A 16939-nucleotide genomic window follows, 5' to 3' on the forward strand; every position below is an offset into this window, starting at 1 on the left:
TGGTTCGGCAGAGAAAAAAAATAGCACTGAAACTCATCTCCAAAGAACTTACTGGGTATCTTTGAACATGACATAATCTAAATGAATAATCCAACCTTAATTAATCACCTTAAGTTTAACCAAAATGTCAAAAAAAAAAAAAAAAAGTGGGCTTGAACACCCTAGTGGGGTGAAAAGATAATGTGCATAATATTAACCCCTTAAAGGAAAAAAAAGAAAAATGTATTCTTAGCATAAAAAAAATCAACAAACATTTTCTCTTTAGTCATCTACTTTCTCAACGGTTAACATTGAACCCACCATATCAAACAAACTCAGTAAGATGATTAAAAAAAAAAAGGAAATTTATCCTCTTTTAAGTTATTATATGAACCTAGCAGATATCATGCGAGAACTTATGAACTCTTAAACAAATCCTACTCTTGATTGTAAAACTACAACATTCTTTGGATTAAAAAAAAAAGAGGATTAACAAAATTTTTGACAATCCATTTCTACAGTAGATTCTACATCCAACTATCTTTTAACAATCCAATGCCCAGTGGCAATCAATTTTGCAGGCCTTCAGTCTTCATATCTAACTGGTTGCATGTAGAAAGCACCATACCTTTATACATCCTCAGAACAAAAAGGGTATCAAAAGATTCCAAGATTTCATAATTGTAATATTCACATAGCTTGGAACAGACCATTTTTCTTGAATATCAGAAATTCACATTCAAGGCAGGCCAATAGATCAAGTACACTTTCCTCCTTGGATCCTTTGAATTGTTTCACAATATCCTCTAATCCAACCTGCAGAAAATTTATGCTCCCATGACAGGACATGTTTCTTTACTCTTCAGACAACCAAACAGGATAATTTTGAAATGGAAGAAAAATAGACCAACCTTGTCGTGCTCCATGATCCACTGCAGGACAGCAGTTTTTGTTGCCACTAAATCACTGCCAAAGTTTTCCCAGTTCTCACAAACTTTTTGCAACTTCTTTGGAGAGTAGTATTCTAGGTGAAGAGAGTCCTCAGCCCTGGATTGCTTTGTATTAGTTGTACCATGACATGGTGAGACAGGAGCAGAGGCCATTGCAGAGGCACTCATAGAACAATAAGGTTCTGCTCTATCTCTAATGGTGATTGCTAGGTTGATGTTTAATGATGATTCCATTTTCATGTTAGGAACATCAGTTCTGGTGTCATAGCCTGACATTTCTTCCGCTGACAAGCCAAGCTCTTCCATTGTTAAAAAGGCTTTGATGTTATCATAGGTTACCTGCATGTTCAAATGGTTAAGCACAGACTTCTTAAGCAGAAACACAAAAAATACATGTTTGTTCTATTAGTATTAGTTTTGTAATATCAAGCTTTCGCTGCAGACTAAATGTCTTAAACCATCTTTTAGATGCTAGACATGATTTGGAGGACCTTTCATCATATTGCTTGTCACAGACTGTGGTAGGTTAGAATTCTACTGGAATTGCTACTATGGGTAGATCTAGACCTGCTGCAGGGAAGTAGGCTTTCTACAATGATGACAAAGTAGGATGAAACAGCACAGAACAGGTGTGCCTAGAACAGATGAGATGTGCCATAGAGGTGGATCAGGCTGAGAGGAACTCACCCTATGTTGTAGGAAATCAAAGAAAAGGGGAAGGGAAATGATCACTTGGAGGGAATAGTCCTTCAATAATACACAAAAGGTTCCTGATTCACATAGAATTAAATCATTAATTTATTGCTTTTTCTTTGCCAAACGACTGCATATCTATTTATAGGCATCTAAAATGTGCCTTGTTAATAATTATAAAAACTATTTGAATAACTATCTCTTATTCAAAATAAAATAAAGTAATTTATTTATTCTAATTAAATGCTTATTCTAAAGATAATAAAAGTTAATAGTTATTGATTAAAGAAGTGATTTCAATAATTCTCTTTTTAGTAGTATCATTCCACCATCCTTCAAAAAGACCTTGTCCTCAAGGGTGGTCTGTTTTTTTTATTCTTTTTCTTTTTCTTTTAATAACTGGAATGAAATCTGCTCTTATTGTGGATCGACTGAGACATAAAGTTATGATCGACAAGTACACCTCTATGATTCTTCCTTTAAGTAGAAATGAGTTCTAATGTGTCACTCCAAGGAAATTACTATTGTTGCTTTGTTCTCTTGAATGATGAAAGTAGAAATTGTTGTAGATGAAAGAAGCTCACAGACTTTAATGCGGTGGCTTCAAATATAGGTATTGTGATGATCGTGATAGATAAATTCTTCTAATCATTATCAATGGTTTAGATCCTCATATGGATTGTCAATATCTTGTTCGTTTCTCTATTTTCCACCAGTATTTTTTCCCTCAATTCTACTTCAAACTTGTATTATAATGAATCATGTTAGACAATGGATTATTCTTAACTTAAGTATTTCTCCATTATTCTTCAAAGATCTTTTAATGCAATCATGCAAAGAATAATGCAACTTTTACAATAAGAGGATAGTACATCTTAATCTCCTTTTGGATGTTGGATGAAATCTTTAATAAAAATGTTCAACAATTCTTGCTCTCACCAACCACGAGTTTAGTTAAAAAGTTGAAGAAAGTGATTGTAGTAGTCTGAATTCCAGACAAATCCTTATTTGCATTCTCATAATCTTGAGGGATGGAATATATGAGAAGATCAACTACAAACTTCTCCCATGTTGCGGATCCACGGCATGAATCAAATAATCGATACCATCATAATATCTTCCCTTCTAGATGGAGAGAAGCTATCTCCAACTTCGAGTCATCTAGCGTGCCATGTACAAGAAAAGATCTTTTATCTTTTGAAACTCATTTAGTAGGATCTCTATTTCTCCAATATGAACATTTTTCTTATGTTTGATAAGATCTTTAATTTGTAGATGTGAAATCTTGATGCTAGTAATTTTTCTTATGTTGGATATAATGGATATGTTTGTTATTTGAGATAAAAAGAATACATGCTCTTTTATTGAAAAGTGAGGAATATTTATATACAAAATTAGGAATCTATCTTAAGAAAGAATCTATCTTAAGAAAGAATCTATCTTAAGAAACTATAATTAAGTTAATTAACAGCTAGCTAATTGAGAACTATATTAGCTAAAATATATAGCTAATACTCCCCCTTAAGTTGGAGCATAGATATTTATCATACCCAACTTGTTACAAAAATAATCAATCGGAACCTCATTTAAAGCTTTTATGAAGATGTCCCCTAGTTGTTCTCCAATTTTCACATGTATGTAGAAATCAAGTTTTGTTGAATTTTCTCACGAACAAAACAATAATCAATTTCAATGTGTTATGTTTACTCATGAAACACAAGATTCGATGCAATATGAAGAGCAACTTGATTATCACATCACAGTTTTACTAGTATTGAAATTTTAAATCCTGCTTAAGCCAACAGTTGATATATCCACATTATCTCACACATAAATCATGTCATACCCTATATTCTGACTCTAGATCGTGATACAAAATTTTACTTCTTACTTTTTCATGAGACTAAATTTCCTCCAACAAAGATATAATAACCTGAAGTAGATCTTCTATCCATTTTAGAACCTGCTCAATCTACATCTGAAAAACATTCAATAAAAGTGTGCCCATGATTTACATATACAATACCTCGTCTGGGTGCTCCTTTCAAGTAATACAAAATTTGCTCTAACGCTATCCAATGATGAACTACTGGAGATGACATAAACTGACTGGCAACACTAATTGAATATGCAATATCTGAACAAGTCACGAGCAGGTAATTTAACTTCCCAATCATCCTTCGATGCCTCAAGATTATCAAATAGTTCCCTATCTCCTGCGAGGTGCATGTTCTGAGTCATTGGAGCACTACAAAGCTTTGCCCCCAATTTTCATATCTCAGTTAATAGGTCGAGGACATATTTTTCTCTAAGATAAAAATATACCTTTTTCAAACACCTAAGAAATACTTTAGCACCCCCAAGTCCTTTATGTGAAACTGAGTATGAATGAAAGATTTAAGCGATGAGATTCCTATAGTATTACTTCCAGTGATAACAATATCATCCACATACATAACTAACAGAATAACACAGCTCCTAAATTCTTGTCGAACATAGAATGATCAGACTTTTCATCATACCAAATTTTTCAAACCAAGCACAAGGACTCTGTTTCAAACCATACAAAGATTTTCAAAGACGACAAGCTCGCTCTGACTCCCTGAGCAACAAAACCAAAAGGTTGCTGCATATACATCTCATCCTAAAGATCACCGTGAAGAAAAGCATTCTTGATATAAAATTAATGTAAAAGCCAATGATTAGTAGCGACCATTGAAATAAACAATCGAACAAATGTCAATTTTGCAACAGGAGAAAAAATGTTAGAATAATGGATACCATAGGTCTGAGCATAGCCCTTAGCGATAAGACGGACTTTCAATCTGGCAACTGACCCATCTAGATTGACTGTGAATACTAATTTGCATCCTATAACCTGTTTCCCTAAAGGTAGAAAAAATCTCAAGTGTCATTGTCATCTAAAGCATTCATCTCCTCTATCATTGCTTCTTTCCCATCGGAATGAGATATGGCCTCACAGATAGTTTTAGGAATAGAGATCGAGTTAAGTGAAATAATAAAATAACAAGAGGAAAACAACAAACTGTTATAAGAAACAAAAGAAGTAGGATAAGTACACTGGCATTTACCTTTGCGTAACGTAATAGGAAGATCATCGCTCGGAACTAGATCTGATGACAAAGGAGTAAGTGCAAGACATAAATGAAGAGGTTGACGCCTGGAGTAGGCTTGAATAATAGGAGGCTTGACATGAGCTGGTTTCGAGACTAGTCCGGAGGATGTGATAGAATACACCAACAAATCATCATCCTCTCTTTAACGAATTAGAATAGGTGAGGACGGGAAATAAGGTATGTCTTCCGTGAAAATAACATCGATTGAGACAAGATATTTGTTAATACTGAGACAATAACACCTATAACCTTTCTGAAGACGAGAATAATCAAGAAAATACACTTCAAAGACTTAGAATCTAATTTAGTGACATGCGAACGAACATCCCGAACAAAACAAATGCTACCAAATATCCTAGGGTCAACAGGAAAAGGATTTTGAAAGGGATCTCACCGTGAAGAATAGAGGATGACATGCGATTAATGAGAAAACATACGGTGGAAAATGGATTAGCCAAAAAAAGTTTGTGAACATTCATTTGAAATAAAAAAGCTCATGCAATTTCAAGAAGACATTTGTTTTTACATTCTGCCATACCATTTTAGGTGAAATATTAATAGGGATGTAAACAAGCTGAGCCGAGTCGAGGTTTAGGGTATTCAAACTTTTTTGATAAGGTAACCGAGCTAAGCCGAACCCAGTTTAAAATAAACCAAACATTTGAAATGATTGTTCAAGTTTGTCTTGGTTTATTTTTTATGAGCTTGAGCTTGTTTGAAGCTTGGCTTGAGCTTAGTTTATTTTGATGACATCGAATTCTCAATTCAAGCTTGACTTAAGTTTGGTTCGAACGTGATTCGTTTAGATGTTATCGAGCTCTCAATTCAAGCTTATTTGATTGTTTAAAATTTTTACTTGTTTGATTAATTATTGAGCTTGATAAATCAAACGTATTTGTTTTAAGAATGTAGAGGTCTCCAGACTCGCATCCTTTACCAATAATCTTCTTCGTCAAAAGATTCTAAAATAAGCAATGATAAGGAAAAAAATGAGATGCAACAGTTAAGATTATGAGTTAGTTGCAAATTAAAAGATAAATTAGGTAAATGTTAGACGGAGAACAGAGGAAGCAAAGGGATTGTATTGATAGTGTCATATCTATGAACACAAGATAGACTCGTTAGCTAAAATAACAGTAGAAGTGCTAACTTTGGACTAAAATTAGAAAAGAAACTAGAATTACCTATTATATGATCCATGACACCATAATCAATGGCCCATTTGGAAGATGAGAAAATAAGACATGTGTTGTGTTTACCTACTCAACAGTGACAGAGGAAAATGAAGACTTGAGTGATTCCTAATATTGTGAGAACTTGGCAAATTCATAAAAATTGATATATCAGAGGCGTCATTAGTGGACGCAATATAAGCTAAGTGTTTTTGAAAATTTTTTTATCAGAGCTTTCTATACTCAAACTGTATGGCCTAGCTTACGACAATAATTGCACACAATACTACTAGAATTTGGCGTTCGAGTTTGAAAGTCCTGTGAGCCATCTCTTTTGTTTCCACTATGACTAGTTGATTTTTCAGGCACATAATTAGTATTGCGACTTACCAAAGCACCACTAAGTAGAACAAGTGTAGTACTTTCTATATGGAGACATGACTAAAGACATCTTGTAAAAAGAAGACACCTTAGAACTAAAGAGAGCTTATGACTTAGCACACTCAAAGTCAAGAGATAGGCCAGCGAGGAAGCTCATGATAGTCGTCTGCTCTGGTTGGCATTGTTTAACCTTCACATCAAGGCTAAAGGATAACAACATATTAAGCTCCTCATATGTCTTCTTGAACGCCATAAAATAATTGGTCTCTTGTTTTTCCACATGGTAAAAGACTTTGCAAATCATAAAAATTTCAAATAATCTATTAGTTATTTAACAAATTCAATCAAACCAATTACCTTACTATCAATATAATTTCAAATCTAAAGGAACAAGCGAGCATCCTTTCTAAGTCATGTCTGCTTCGAATCATCTTTTACGAGGATTATCAGTCAAATAACCATCTTTATCAATACTCCATGGATAAAAACAAACAGTCTTACTCTAATTCAAATAGTTCGAATCATTTAGCTTATACTCCGTGATATTAGACATCACAGGCACCACATCTATCATAATAAAAGACTTATTCTCAGTCATAAGACTTTATCCCAAAGGAAGTCCAATAAGAAAAGATTCCAAAGGAAGAACAAGATGTTTATGGTCAGGGAGGCAATGATGGCGGCTGCTCCACACACAAAGAAACTGCATCCATAGAGGGCAGTGACGGTTGTTGCTCACTAGAGTCGTAGGTGAGGATGTTGTGATCTTGTCAAAGAGGTTGAGGTTGTGCACGCCGAAGACATTCTTCCCGAAGGGATGTTCAATGAGGTGGAAGGCGGACATTAGCGAGCACCTTGTGTAATATCTCGATGGAGTGTATTAAGTCGATGAAGCAGTTGTTATGCCCAAAGGATGTTCCCATATCTCCACAATGACATGATATTGTCCACTTTAGGCCTAGACTCTCATGGCTTTGCTCTTGGGCGCACCCCAAAAGGTCTCATGCCAATGGAGATATCATGCATCCTTTTAAACCCATGATTTTTCCCAAATCTTTCCAATGTGGGACTTAGATTGAACCCCAACAATCCTCCCCTCAAACGAAGGACCACCATTACTCTCATGGTCTGGCCCCCGTGAGCATTTAATCACCCTGACCTGTTCTAGGCCTCCTTGCAAGCAACTGGATTCGATCAATCTTGACCTGCTTCAGGCCTATCCGCGAGTATCCGATCATCTTGAGTTGCTTCGGGCCTCCCTGCGAGCATCCGGTCACCCTGACCTACTTGCCTCCCCACAAATATCCGATCACTCTGACCTGCTCCAAGCCTCCCCGCAAGCATCTGGTCACCTTGACCTACTCCGGGTTCTCCACGAGCATCCGATCACCCTGACCTACTTCGATCCTCCTCACGAGCATTCAGTCACCCTGTCTTACTCTGGGTCTCCTCGCAAGCATCCGGTCACTCTAATCTACTTCGGGCCACCCCACATTACATCGAGTCTGAACCATGGCTCTAATACCATTTGTTATACAAAAGGATGTCCACATATCTCCACAATGGCATGATACTGTCCACTTTAGGTCTAGGCCCTCATGACTTTGCTCTGGGCTCTCCCCAAAAGGCATCATGCCAATGGAGATATCCTACATCCTTTTTAAAATCATGATCTTTACCAAATCTTTTCAATATAGGACTTAAATTGAACCACAACAATCCTCCCCTTAAACGAAGGACCACAATTACTCTCATAGTCTGGGTCTCCCCGCGAGCATCCAATCACCCTGCTCTGGCCCTCTCCACGAGCATCCGCATCCGGTCACTCTTGACCTACTCCGGGCCTCTCTATGAGCATCTAGTCACCCTGACCTACTCGCCTCCTCGTAAGCATCCGATCACCCTGACCTACTCCAGGCCCACCCTCAACTTTGTTCAAGGCCACCCCACATTGCATCGGGTCTGGACCATAGCTCTGATATCATTTGTTGTGCCCAAAGGATGTTCACATATCTCCACAATGACATGATCACTTTGGGCCTAGGTGTTGGGTTCGGAGCGCAACGGAAGACATATATTGAATCATGGATCTTTCGTGGTACATATAGTTTTACACAAAACAATATAAAACATACCTCGAGTCCTCGATAGGTGTGAATGATATCATAGACAGATAGACAGATAAGAGCCCCACGTGTGACTCCTCTAGCGATATCCACGCGCACTAGATCACGAACTTGATACGATCCGTTAGGTGCTAGCCACTTGGATCGACAAAGTCTTGGAAGCACTACCGATCTCTTCCGGTGGAAGACAAAGTTGACGAAGGAGAAATGGAGAGAATGAAATCCTTTCTTTGAATCTTTCCGAGGATGGCTATTTATAGCTTCCAAGGAATACGAAGAGTTAAGCCTTCAATTAATTCATCATTTATGATCTTCATTAATAAGGAAGATGAAGAGTTATAGGCTCCATAAATTCTTCATTTATGACCTTCATTATGATAACTTTTCAAATTCTTCATTAATTATCATTATGATGACTCTTCGAATTCTCCATTAATCATCATGATTTTGGCTATTCGAATTCTCTCTTCTTTGTATCAAATAAATCCATATTTGATCTTGATCTCGACTCGCTTCCGATACTCTTGTTCATGTCTACGTGCTATGCGTGCGACCCTCTAGGTTTTATACACGAAGGCAGTGTAAATCCATACATAGACTAAGGTAACCGTCTAGCAACAGTTTTTAGCCACCCAACGTGATAAAATTAATATCAGTCATAAACTGTAAACCACTATGAACCGATTACTGTGTAATTTAATCTCTTCATCTAAGCCTACATCCCAATTAATTTGATACATTATGCATCATTACCAAATTAATTGTTTTACTTGATTTCCAAGATATAATAGACTCCTCTTGAATGATAAATCATTCCTCCCATGGCCATGGATTTTGAGTCACTAATATCTCTATCAAGCGGCCAGGATGTTAACTCCTAATCCAAGAGAACGATGAATCCTCTATTGACTCAACACTATTCTCTCTACGCTTTGTCATACACCCAACTACCGTATTAATCACAATCCGATTAAAGACTACTTTTAACGGCATCAAAGCACATAACTCCACGCATAGAATAAATGAAGGTCTCAAGTCAAAAGATCAGTTACACTCGTTCATAAGAGGAATAACCAATGATGCTTAATATGTGGTCTCCTCTTGAGCGGATCGTGTCTAGTGTACCTCTAAACTCAAGGCACCCCTAAGTACAACTTGGATATCCATCCCTTCGGTCTATCTCGACCTAGTCATACTCAGCGTTGATCTAGATATCCATGTCCCCTCTAGATATCTATCTGATCAAGGACTGTTTTCATATTAATATACCCAATAATCTGTGGGACTTTATCATTAATCATATACGTACAAAAAAGTAAATAATTAATGATAAATTCTTGCCTTTATTAAATAATTTTCCACAAAATACATAAGGAGTGTCTTGGCACATAAGTGCACACACTAACAATCTCCCACTTGCACTATTGCCAAACACTACGGACTCTCAGTCCTAGGCTCCTCACATGGGTGTCATGTTTCTGTAGAGGTAAGGCCTTTGTGAGTGGGTCTGCGATATTCTCGCTGGTATCTACTCTGCTCACCAACACATCACCCCTCTGAACAATCTCCCTAAGGAGGTGATACTTCCTTAGTACATGCTTGGATCGTTGGTGAGACCTTAGCTCCTTTGCTTGTGCTATGGCCGCATTATTGTCACAGTATAACACAACTGGATCAACAATGCTAGGAACCACTTCAAGCTCTGCTATGAAGTTCTTGATCCACACAGCTTCCTTTGCTGCCTCTGAAGCTGCTATGTACTCGGACTCAGCTGTTGAATCTGCAACTGTCTCCTGCTTGGAACTCCTCCAGCAAACAGCTGCACCATTCAGACAAAACACATATCCTTGCTGCGATTTCAGATCATCCTAATCTGTCTGAAAACTTGCGTCAGTATATCCTCTGACGACTAATTCCTCGTCTCCTCCAAAAACTAAGAACATGTTCTTTGTTCTTCTAAGATACTTGAGGATAGTCTTTACCGCAATCCAATGACCCTCTCCAGGATTTGACTGATATCTACTCGTCATGCTTAATGCATACGAGACATCTGGTCGAGTGCATATCATAGCATACATTATGGACCCTATAGCCGAAGCATAAGGTATCTTCTCCATTCTATTTCTTTCCTCTTGTGTTCCTGGACACATAGCTTTGGAAAGATGCACACCATGTGATACTTGTAAATATCCTCTTTTGGAGTCCTGTATACCGAATCTATTCAGCATTTTATCAATGTATACACCTTGACTCAACCCTAGTAACCTGCTTTGTCTATCTCGGTATATTCTAATACCTAAGACATAGGTTGCATCTCCAAGATCTTTCATTGAGAAACACTCTCCCAACCAAGTCTTGGTAGATTCTAGGCTAGGGATGTCATTGCCTATAAGAAGTATGTCATCAACATACAACACTAGGAACGTAATCTTGCTCCCACTAACCTTGTAAACGCAAGGTTCTTCTGGATTCTTGACGAAAGAAAAATCTTTAATGGCTTCGTCAAATCGCAGATTCCAACTCCGAGATGATTGCTTTAGTCCATAAATGGACTTCTTGAGCTTACATACTTTATTGGCGTTCTCGGATTTTATAAAACCGGGAGGTTGTACCATATATACTTCCTCCTGTAACCTTCCATTTAGGAAAGCAGTTTTAACATCCATTTGCCAAATCTCGTAGTCCTTGTAAGCTGCTATAGCTAGCAAAATTCTAATGGACTTAAGCATTGCAACAGGCGAAAATGTTTCATCATAATCAATTCCAAGACGTTGATTGAAACCCTTTGCCACAAGCCTAGCTTTATAGGTACTTATGTTCTCATCCATGTCAATCTTTTTCTTGAAGATCCATTTGCACCCTATGGGTTTTACCCCAACTGGCACATCAACCAACTCCCAAACTTGGTTGGTGTACATGGAGTCCATTTCAGATTTCATGGCTTCCAGCCATTTCTCAGAATCATTTGAAGCAACTGCTTCCTCGTAAGTCGACGGTACATCATCTTCGATGAGTAGCACTTCCTCATCTTGGGTTACCAGCCAACTATATCTGTTTGGCTCTCGATGTATTCTTGTAGACTTACGTTGATCTCGCGTTTCTTGAGCAGTCTCGGATGAAGGAGACACTTGTGCTTGTGGCACTGTCTCATTGTCCAACTGTTCATCTTCCAACCTGTTTGTAGAATCTATAATTTCTTCAAGACTTACTTTACTCCCACTATTTTCTTTAGAAATAAATTCTTTTTCCAAGAAAGTAGCATATCGAGCAACAATAACTTTGTGCTCACTTGGGAGATAAAAATAATATCCCATTGTAGCTTTGAGATAACCTACAAACGTACATTTTATGGATCTTGCTGCAAGCTTATTAGAATTTTCATTCTTCACGTAAGCATCACAACCCCATATTTTAAGATAAGATAAATTTGGTTTCTTTCCAAACCATAATTCATAAGGAATCTTATCTACTGTCTTGGTTGGAACTCGGTTAAGTGTGTATGCTGCTGTTTCTAAGGCATAGCCCCAAAATGACATTGGAAGACTTGCATGACTCATCATTGATCTAACCATATCCATGAGTGTGCGATTTCTCCTTTCCGAAACATCATTCCACTCCGGTGTTTTAGGAGGTGTAAGTTGGGAAATTATCCCACACTCTTTTAGGTAATCAATGAACTCCTGGCTTAGATACTCGCCACCTCGATCACTCCGAAGAGCCTTAATCTTCTTGCCACGTTGATTTTCTACTTCATTCTTGAACTCCTTAAACTTATCTAGAGTTTCAGACTTATGTCTCATTAAGTAGACATATCCATATCTACTTAAATCATCAGTAAAAGTCACAAAGTAGGTATACACTCCTCTAGCCTGAACTTGCAATGGCCCACAAACATCACTATGTATGAGTTCTAGTGGTTCCTTTGCCCGTTCACCTATCTTGGTGAAAGGCTTCTTGGTCATTTTTCCTTGTAAACATGCTTCGCATGTATCTATGGGCTCTAATTCAAAAGAGTCCAAATACCCATTATTGAGTAATCTAGCGATGCGTTTCTGGGTTATATGACCAAGTCTACAGTGTCAGAGATATGTTAAGTTTGAGTCATGTAATTTCTGTTTCTTACTTTCAATACAATAGATCGGTTCATCTAAGTTAAGAACATAAAGACTATTATTCAATGAAACATTCCCATAAAATACATTATTCAAATAAAAGGAACATAACTTGTAAATTGAAATACAAATCCCTTGGTGTCTAAACTTGACACCGAAATGATATTCTTTGAGAAACTAGGAACAAAATAACAGTTTTCTAAATTCAAAATAAGTCCGCTAGGCAAATTTATTGAATAGGTTCCTACGGCTAACGCAGCAACTCTCGCTCCATTAGCTACTCGTAGGTCCATTTCGCCCTTGGACAACCGTCTGCAATCATTTAGATCCTGCATGTTCGCACAAATGTGAGAACTACTTCCAGAATCTATGACCCATGATGAAGAAACAGAAAGATTGCACTCTATCATAAAAATACCTGAAGCATCCGCTCCACTGGCATTCTTCTTCATGAAAATATAGCATTTTTTCTTCCAGTGACCTTTCTTGCCACAATGGAAGCACATGACCTCCTTCTCATCAGATTGGGGTACCTGCATCCCTTTCTTAAGCTTCTTTTGAGCTTGATATTTAGGATTCTTCACTGCATTAGCCTTAGGATTAAACTTCTCGGTGCCAGGGCGTTTGTTGGTCTTTTTGACCATCATTGCATGCAGTGAAGGATTTACCTTCATATCCTTCTCAGCGGTTTTCAACATTACCATCAGATCAGTCAAACTCTTGTCCATGCTATTCATGTTGAAGTTCAACACAAACTGCGAAAATAATGGAGGTAGTGACGACAAGATTAGGTCAACAGCCAAGTCTTGGTCCAACTTGGAACCTAAGCTCTCGAGCCTCTCTATGTACCCGATCATCTTGAGTACATGAGACCCAACTTGGTTTCCTTCCTCCAGCATGGTACGAAATAGTGCTCGAGAGGTTCCATACCTCTCTACTCTCGCACTCTCTTGGAAGAGCTTACGCAAGTGCTGATCAATCTCCCTAGCACTCATGTTCTCATGCTGTCTCTGCAACTCGGGAGACATAGAAGACAGCATAATGCATTGCACATCCAGTGCATCTTCCATATACTGTGAATAATATGACTGATCTTCCTCTGAAGCATCGGGTGTAGGCTCATTCAGTGGTTCGTCTTCAAGCACATAAATCTTTCTCTCATGTCTTAAGACAATTTTTAGTTTCCTATACCAATCTAGGTAGTTGGAACCGAGGAGGATATTCTCTTTCTCGAGAATGCTTCGCAGCGATAAGGTACTTGTATTTGCCATCTAAAATTTAAAGCAGAGTTTTAGTATTTGTGGAATTATTTAATAAAGGTTTTTTATAACTCCTATTATTTTATTCAAGTCCAACAGCCCTCACTGTCAGAATCGGGAATTAGTTGGTAATAATTCTAAATAGGACCGAAACCCTGAATCATATAGAATGCACACAGCTGAGCTGTACCTACATGCTACATTCATCAAGTAGGCCTTAACTTGTCAATCACAAATCTATGTGACTTTCGGTATATTCTTGTCGAGCCTTATATTCTCAACTCTCGCCCCTCAAATCAGTTAACCTTAGCTGAGCTAAACAAGTCAACAAATTTGAGTTAAGTAGATCCACTAATAATTATGATAAATTATAGATGTTTTGACACAAGCCCACAGCTGAGCTGTACCGACTTATGTAAAAACTCTAACTATCATCATAGTTATTAGTGGAGGGTATTTAACAAATCTTGACTTTAATATATTTAAGGGATTTTTGTAATTGTTAAAATGTCTCACCATAATTAACTATTTGTGCATTTGCACAATTTCATTACGGGATTTATCTCTATTAATCCTTATAGTCTTTTAAGACAAATAGGTCTTGGAGATTTTTAGCATGTTAATCTACTTATGCCACAAGGAATTTATATCTAAATTACAACATGAATTACTTCACATGTTTTTAGATAAAATTAATTTCTATCATGAAATGCTACGACATATAACTTGAAATAAAAAAATTAAGATTTTTTTGAAATCTCTCGAAACACTGATTCCTCAAATAAATTTTGAAGAATCTGCTTCGTACTATATGATCCAACCACGAATTGCTCTGATACCAATGTTGGGTTCGGAGCGCAGCGGAAGACATATATTGAATCATGGATCTTTCGTGGTACATATAGTTTTACACAAAACAATATAAAACATACCTCGAGTCCTCGATAGGTGTGAATGATATCACAGACAGATAGACAGATAAGAGCCCCACGTGTGACTCCTCTAGCGGTATCCACGCGCACTAGAACACGAACTTGATACGATCCGTTAGGTGCTAGCCACTTGGATCGACAAAGTTTTGGAAGCACTACCGATCTCTTCCGGTGGAAGACGAAGTTAACGAAGGAGAAATGGAGAGAATGAAATCCTTTCTTTGAATCTTTCCGAGGATGGCTATTTATAGCTTCCAAGGAATACGAAGAGTTAAGCCTTCAATTAATTCATCATTTATGATCTTCATTAATAAGGAAGATGAAGAGTTATAGGCTCCATAAATTCTTCATTTATGACCTTCATTATGATAACTCTTCAAATTCTTCATTAATTATCATTATGATGACTCTTCGAATTCTCCATTAATCATCATGATTTTGGCTATTCGAATTCTCTCTTCTTTGTATCAAATAAATCCATATTTGATCTTGATCTCGACTCGCTTCCAATACTCTTATTCATGTCTACGTGCTATGCGTGCGACCCTCTAGGTTTTATACACGAAGGCAGTGTAAATCCATACACAGACTAAGGTGGTTAACCGTCTAGCAACAGTTTTTAGCCACCCAACGTGATAAAATTAATATCAATCATAAACTGTAAACCACTATGAACCGATTACTGTGTAATTCAATCTCTTCATCTAAGCCTACATCCTAATTAATTTGATACATTATGCATCATTACCAAATTAATTTTTTTACTTGATTTCCAAGATATAATAGACTCCTCTTGAATGATAAATCATTCCTCCCATGGCCATGGATTTTGAATCACTAATATCTCTATCAAGCGACCAGGATGTTAACTCATAATCCAGAAGAGCGATGAATCCTTTATTGACTCAACACTATTCTCTCTACGCTTTGTCATACACCCAACTACCGTATTAATTTCAATCCGATTAAAGATTGCTTTTAACGGCATCAAAGCACATAACTCCACGCATAGAATAAATGAAGGTCTCAAGTCAAAAGATCAGTTACACTCGTTCATAAGAGGAATAACCAATGATGTTTAATATGTGGTCTCCTCTTGAGCGGATCGTGTCCAGTGTACCTCTAAACTCAAGGCACCCCTAAGTACAACTTGGATATTCATCCCTCCGGTTTATCTCAACCTAGTCATACTCAGCATTGATCTAGATATCCATGTCCCCTCTAGATATCTATCCGATCAAGGACTGTTTTCAAATTAATATACCCATAAATCTGTGGGACTTAATCATTAATCATATACGTACAGAAAAGTAAATAATTAATGATAAATTCTTGCCTTTATTAAATAATTATCCACAAAATACATAAGGAGTGTCTTGGCACATAAGTGCACACACTAACACTAGGCCCTCATGGCTTTGCTCTTGGCTCTCCCCAAAAAGACCTCATGCCAATGGAGATATCATGCATCCTTTTAAACCCATGATTTTTCCTAAATCTTTCCAATGTGGGACTTAGATTGAACCCCAACAGCAGCCAACCAAGAAATTTGTGGATACGCCGAGGTCGCGAGTGGCCTAAGGCGCCCAAAAGGACGTCCAATTGGTGCACTGGCATTTGAAGAGAACACGAGGGGGTTTGCGAGATGTGTCGATGAACAAGGGAAGAAGGGGCAGCGATGGCCAGCTTTGTCGCACACGGACAAGGGAAAACGAGACGATAACAGTGGCAGGGATGCAACCCAAATTTCAAATCTCTAATGTTATGATACTATGTTATTTGACATAAAAAGAATGCATGCTCTTTATTGAAGAGTTAGGCATATTTATATACAAAACTAGGAATCTATCTTAAGAAAGAATCTATCTTAGAAACTATAATTAAGGTAATTGATAGCTAGCTAATTGACAAATATATTAGCTAATATATACAGATATATACAGCTAATAGTGTTATAAGATAATAATGATCGTTCCAGGGGTAGTAGTAGCGGTGGTGGTGGAGGGATTACAATGCAAGGAAAACTGACAGTGGTGAAGAATCTCTCATCAATACCAAGTTGATAGAAATTCACATCCTATCTCATAGGAAATCATAGAAAAGGGGAAAGGAATGATCACTTTGAGGTCAAGGAATCATCCTCTAATAGCCAAAAGGCTCTTAATTCATAAAGACTTAACACATTCATTTATTACTCT

At 37.4% G+C, this 16939-nt stretch overlaps 1 protein-coding gene across 2 annotated transcripts in view; it reads right to left on the reverse strand.

The window, feature by feature from the left end:
- Window positions 1–405: 405 nt before the first annotated feature.
- The window catches only part of LOC121980425 (ATP-dependent DNA helicase RecQ-like), a 104649-nt gene continuing 88115 nt past the window's right edge, over window positions 406–16939 (reverse strand). For both annotated transcript variants that reach the window (XM_042532457.1, XM_042532456.1), the window contains exons 19-20: window positions 891–1268; window positions 406–795 (exon numbers count right to left, since the gene is read on the reverse strand). In XM_042532457.1, the coding sequence (XP_042388391.1) occupies window positions 670–795; window positions 891–1268 (504 nt within the window). In that variant the 3' untranslated portion in view covers window positions 406–669. The remainder of the gene's footprint in view (window positions 796–890; window positions 1269–16939) is intronic.

This window comes from Zingiber officinale, chromosome 5A, assembly GCF_018446385.1.
Source record: "Zingiber officinale cultivar Zhangliang chromosome 5A, Zo_v1.1, whole genome shotgun sequence".
Taxonomy (NCBI): Eukaryota; Viridiplantae; Streptophyta; class Magnoliopsida; order Zingiberales; family Zingiberaceae; genus Zingiber; species Zingiber officinale.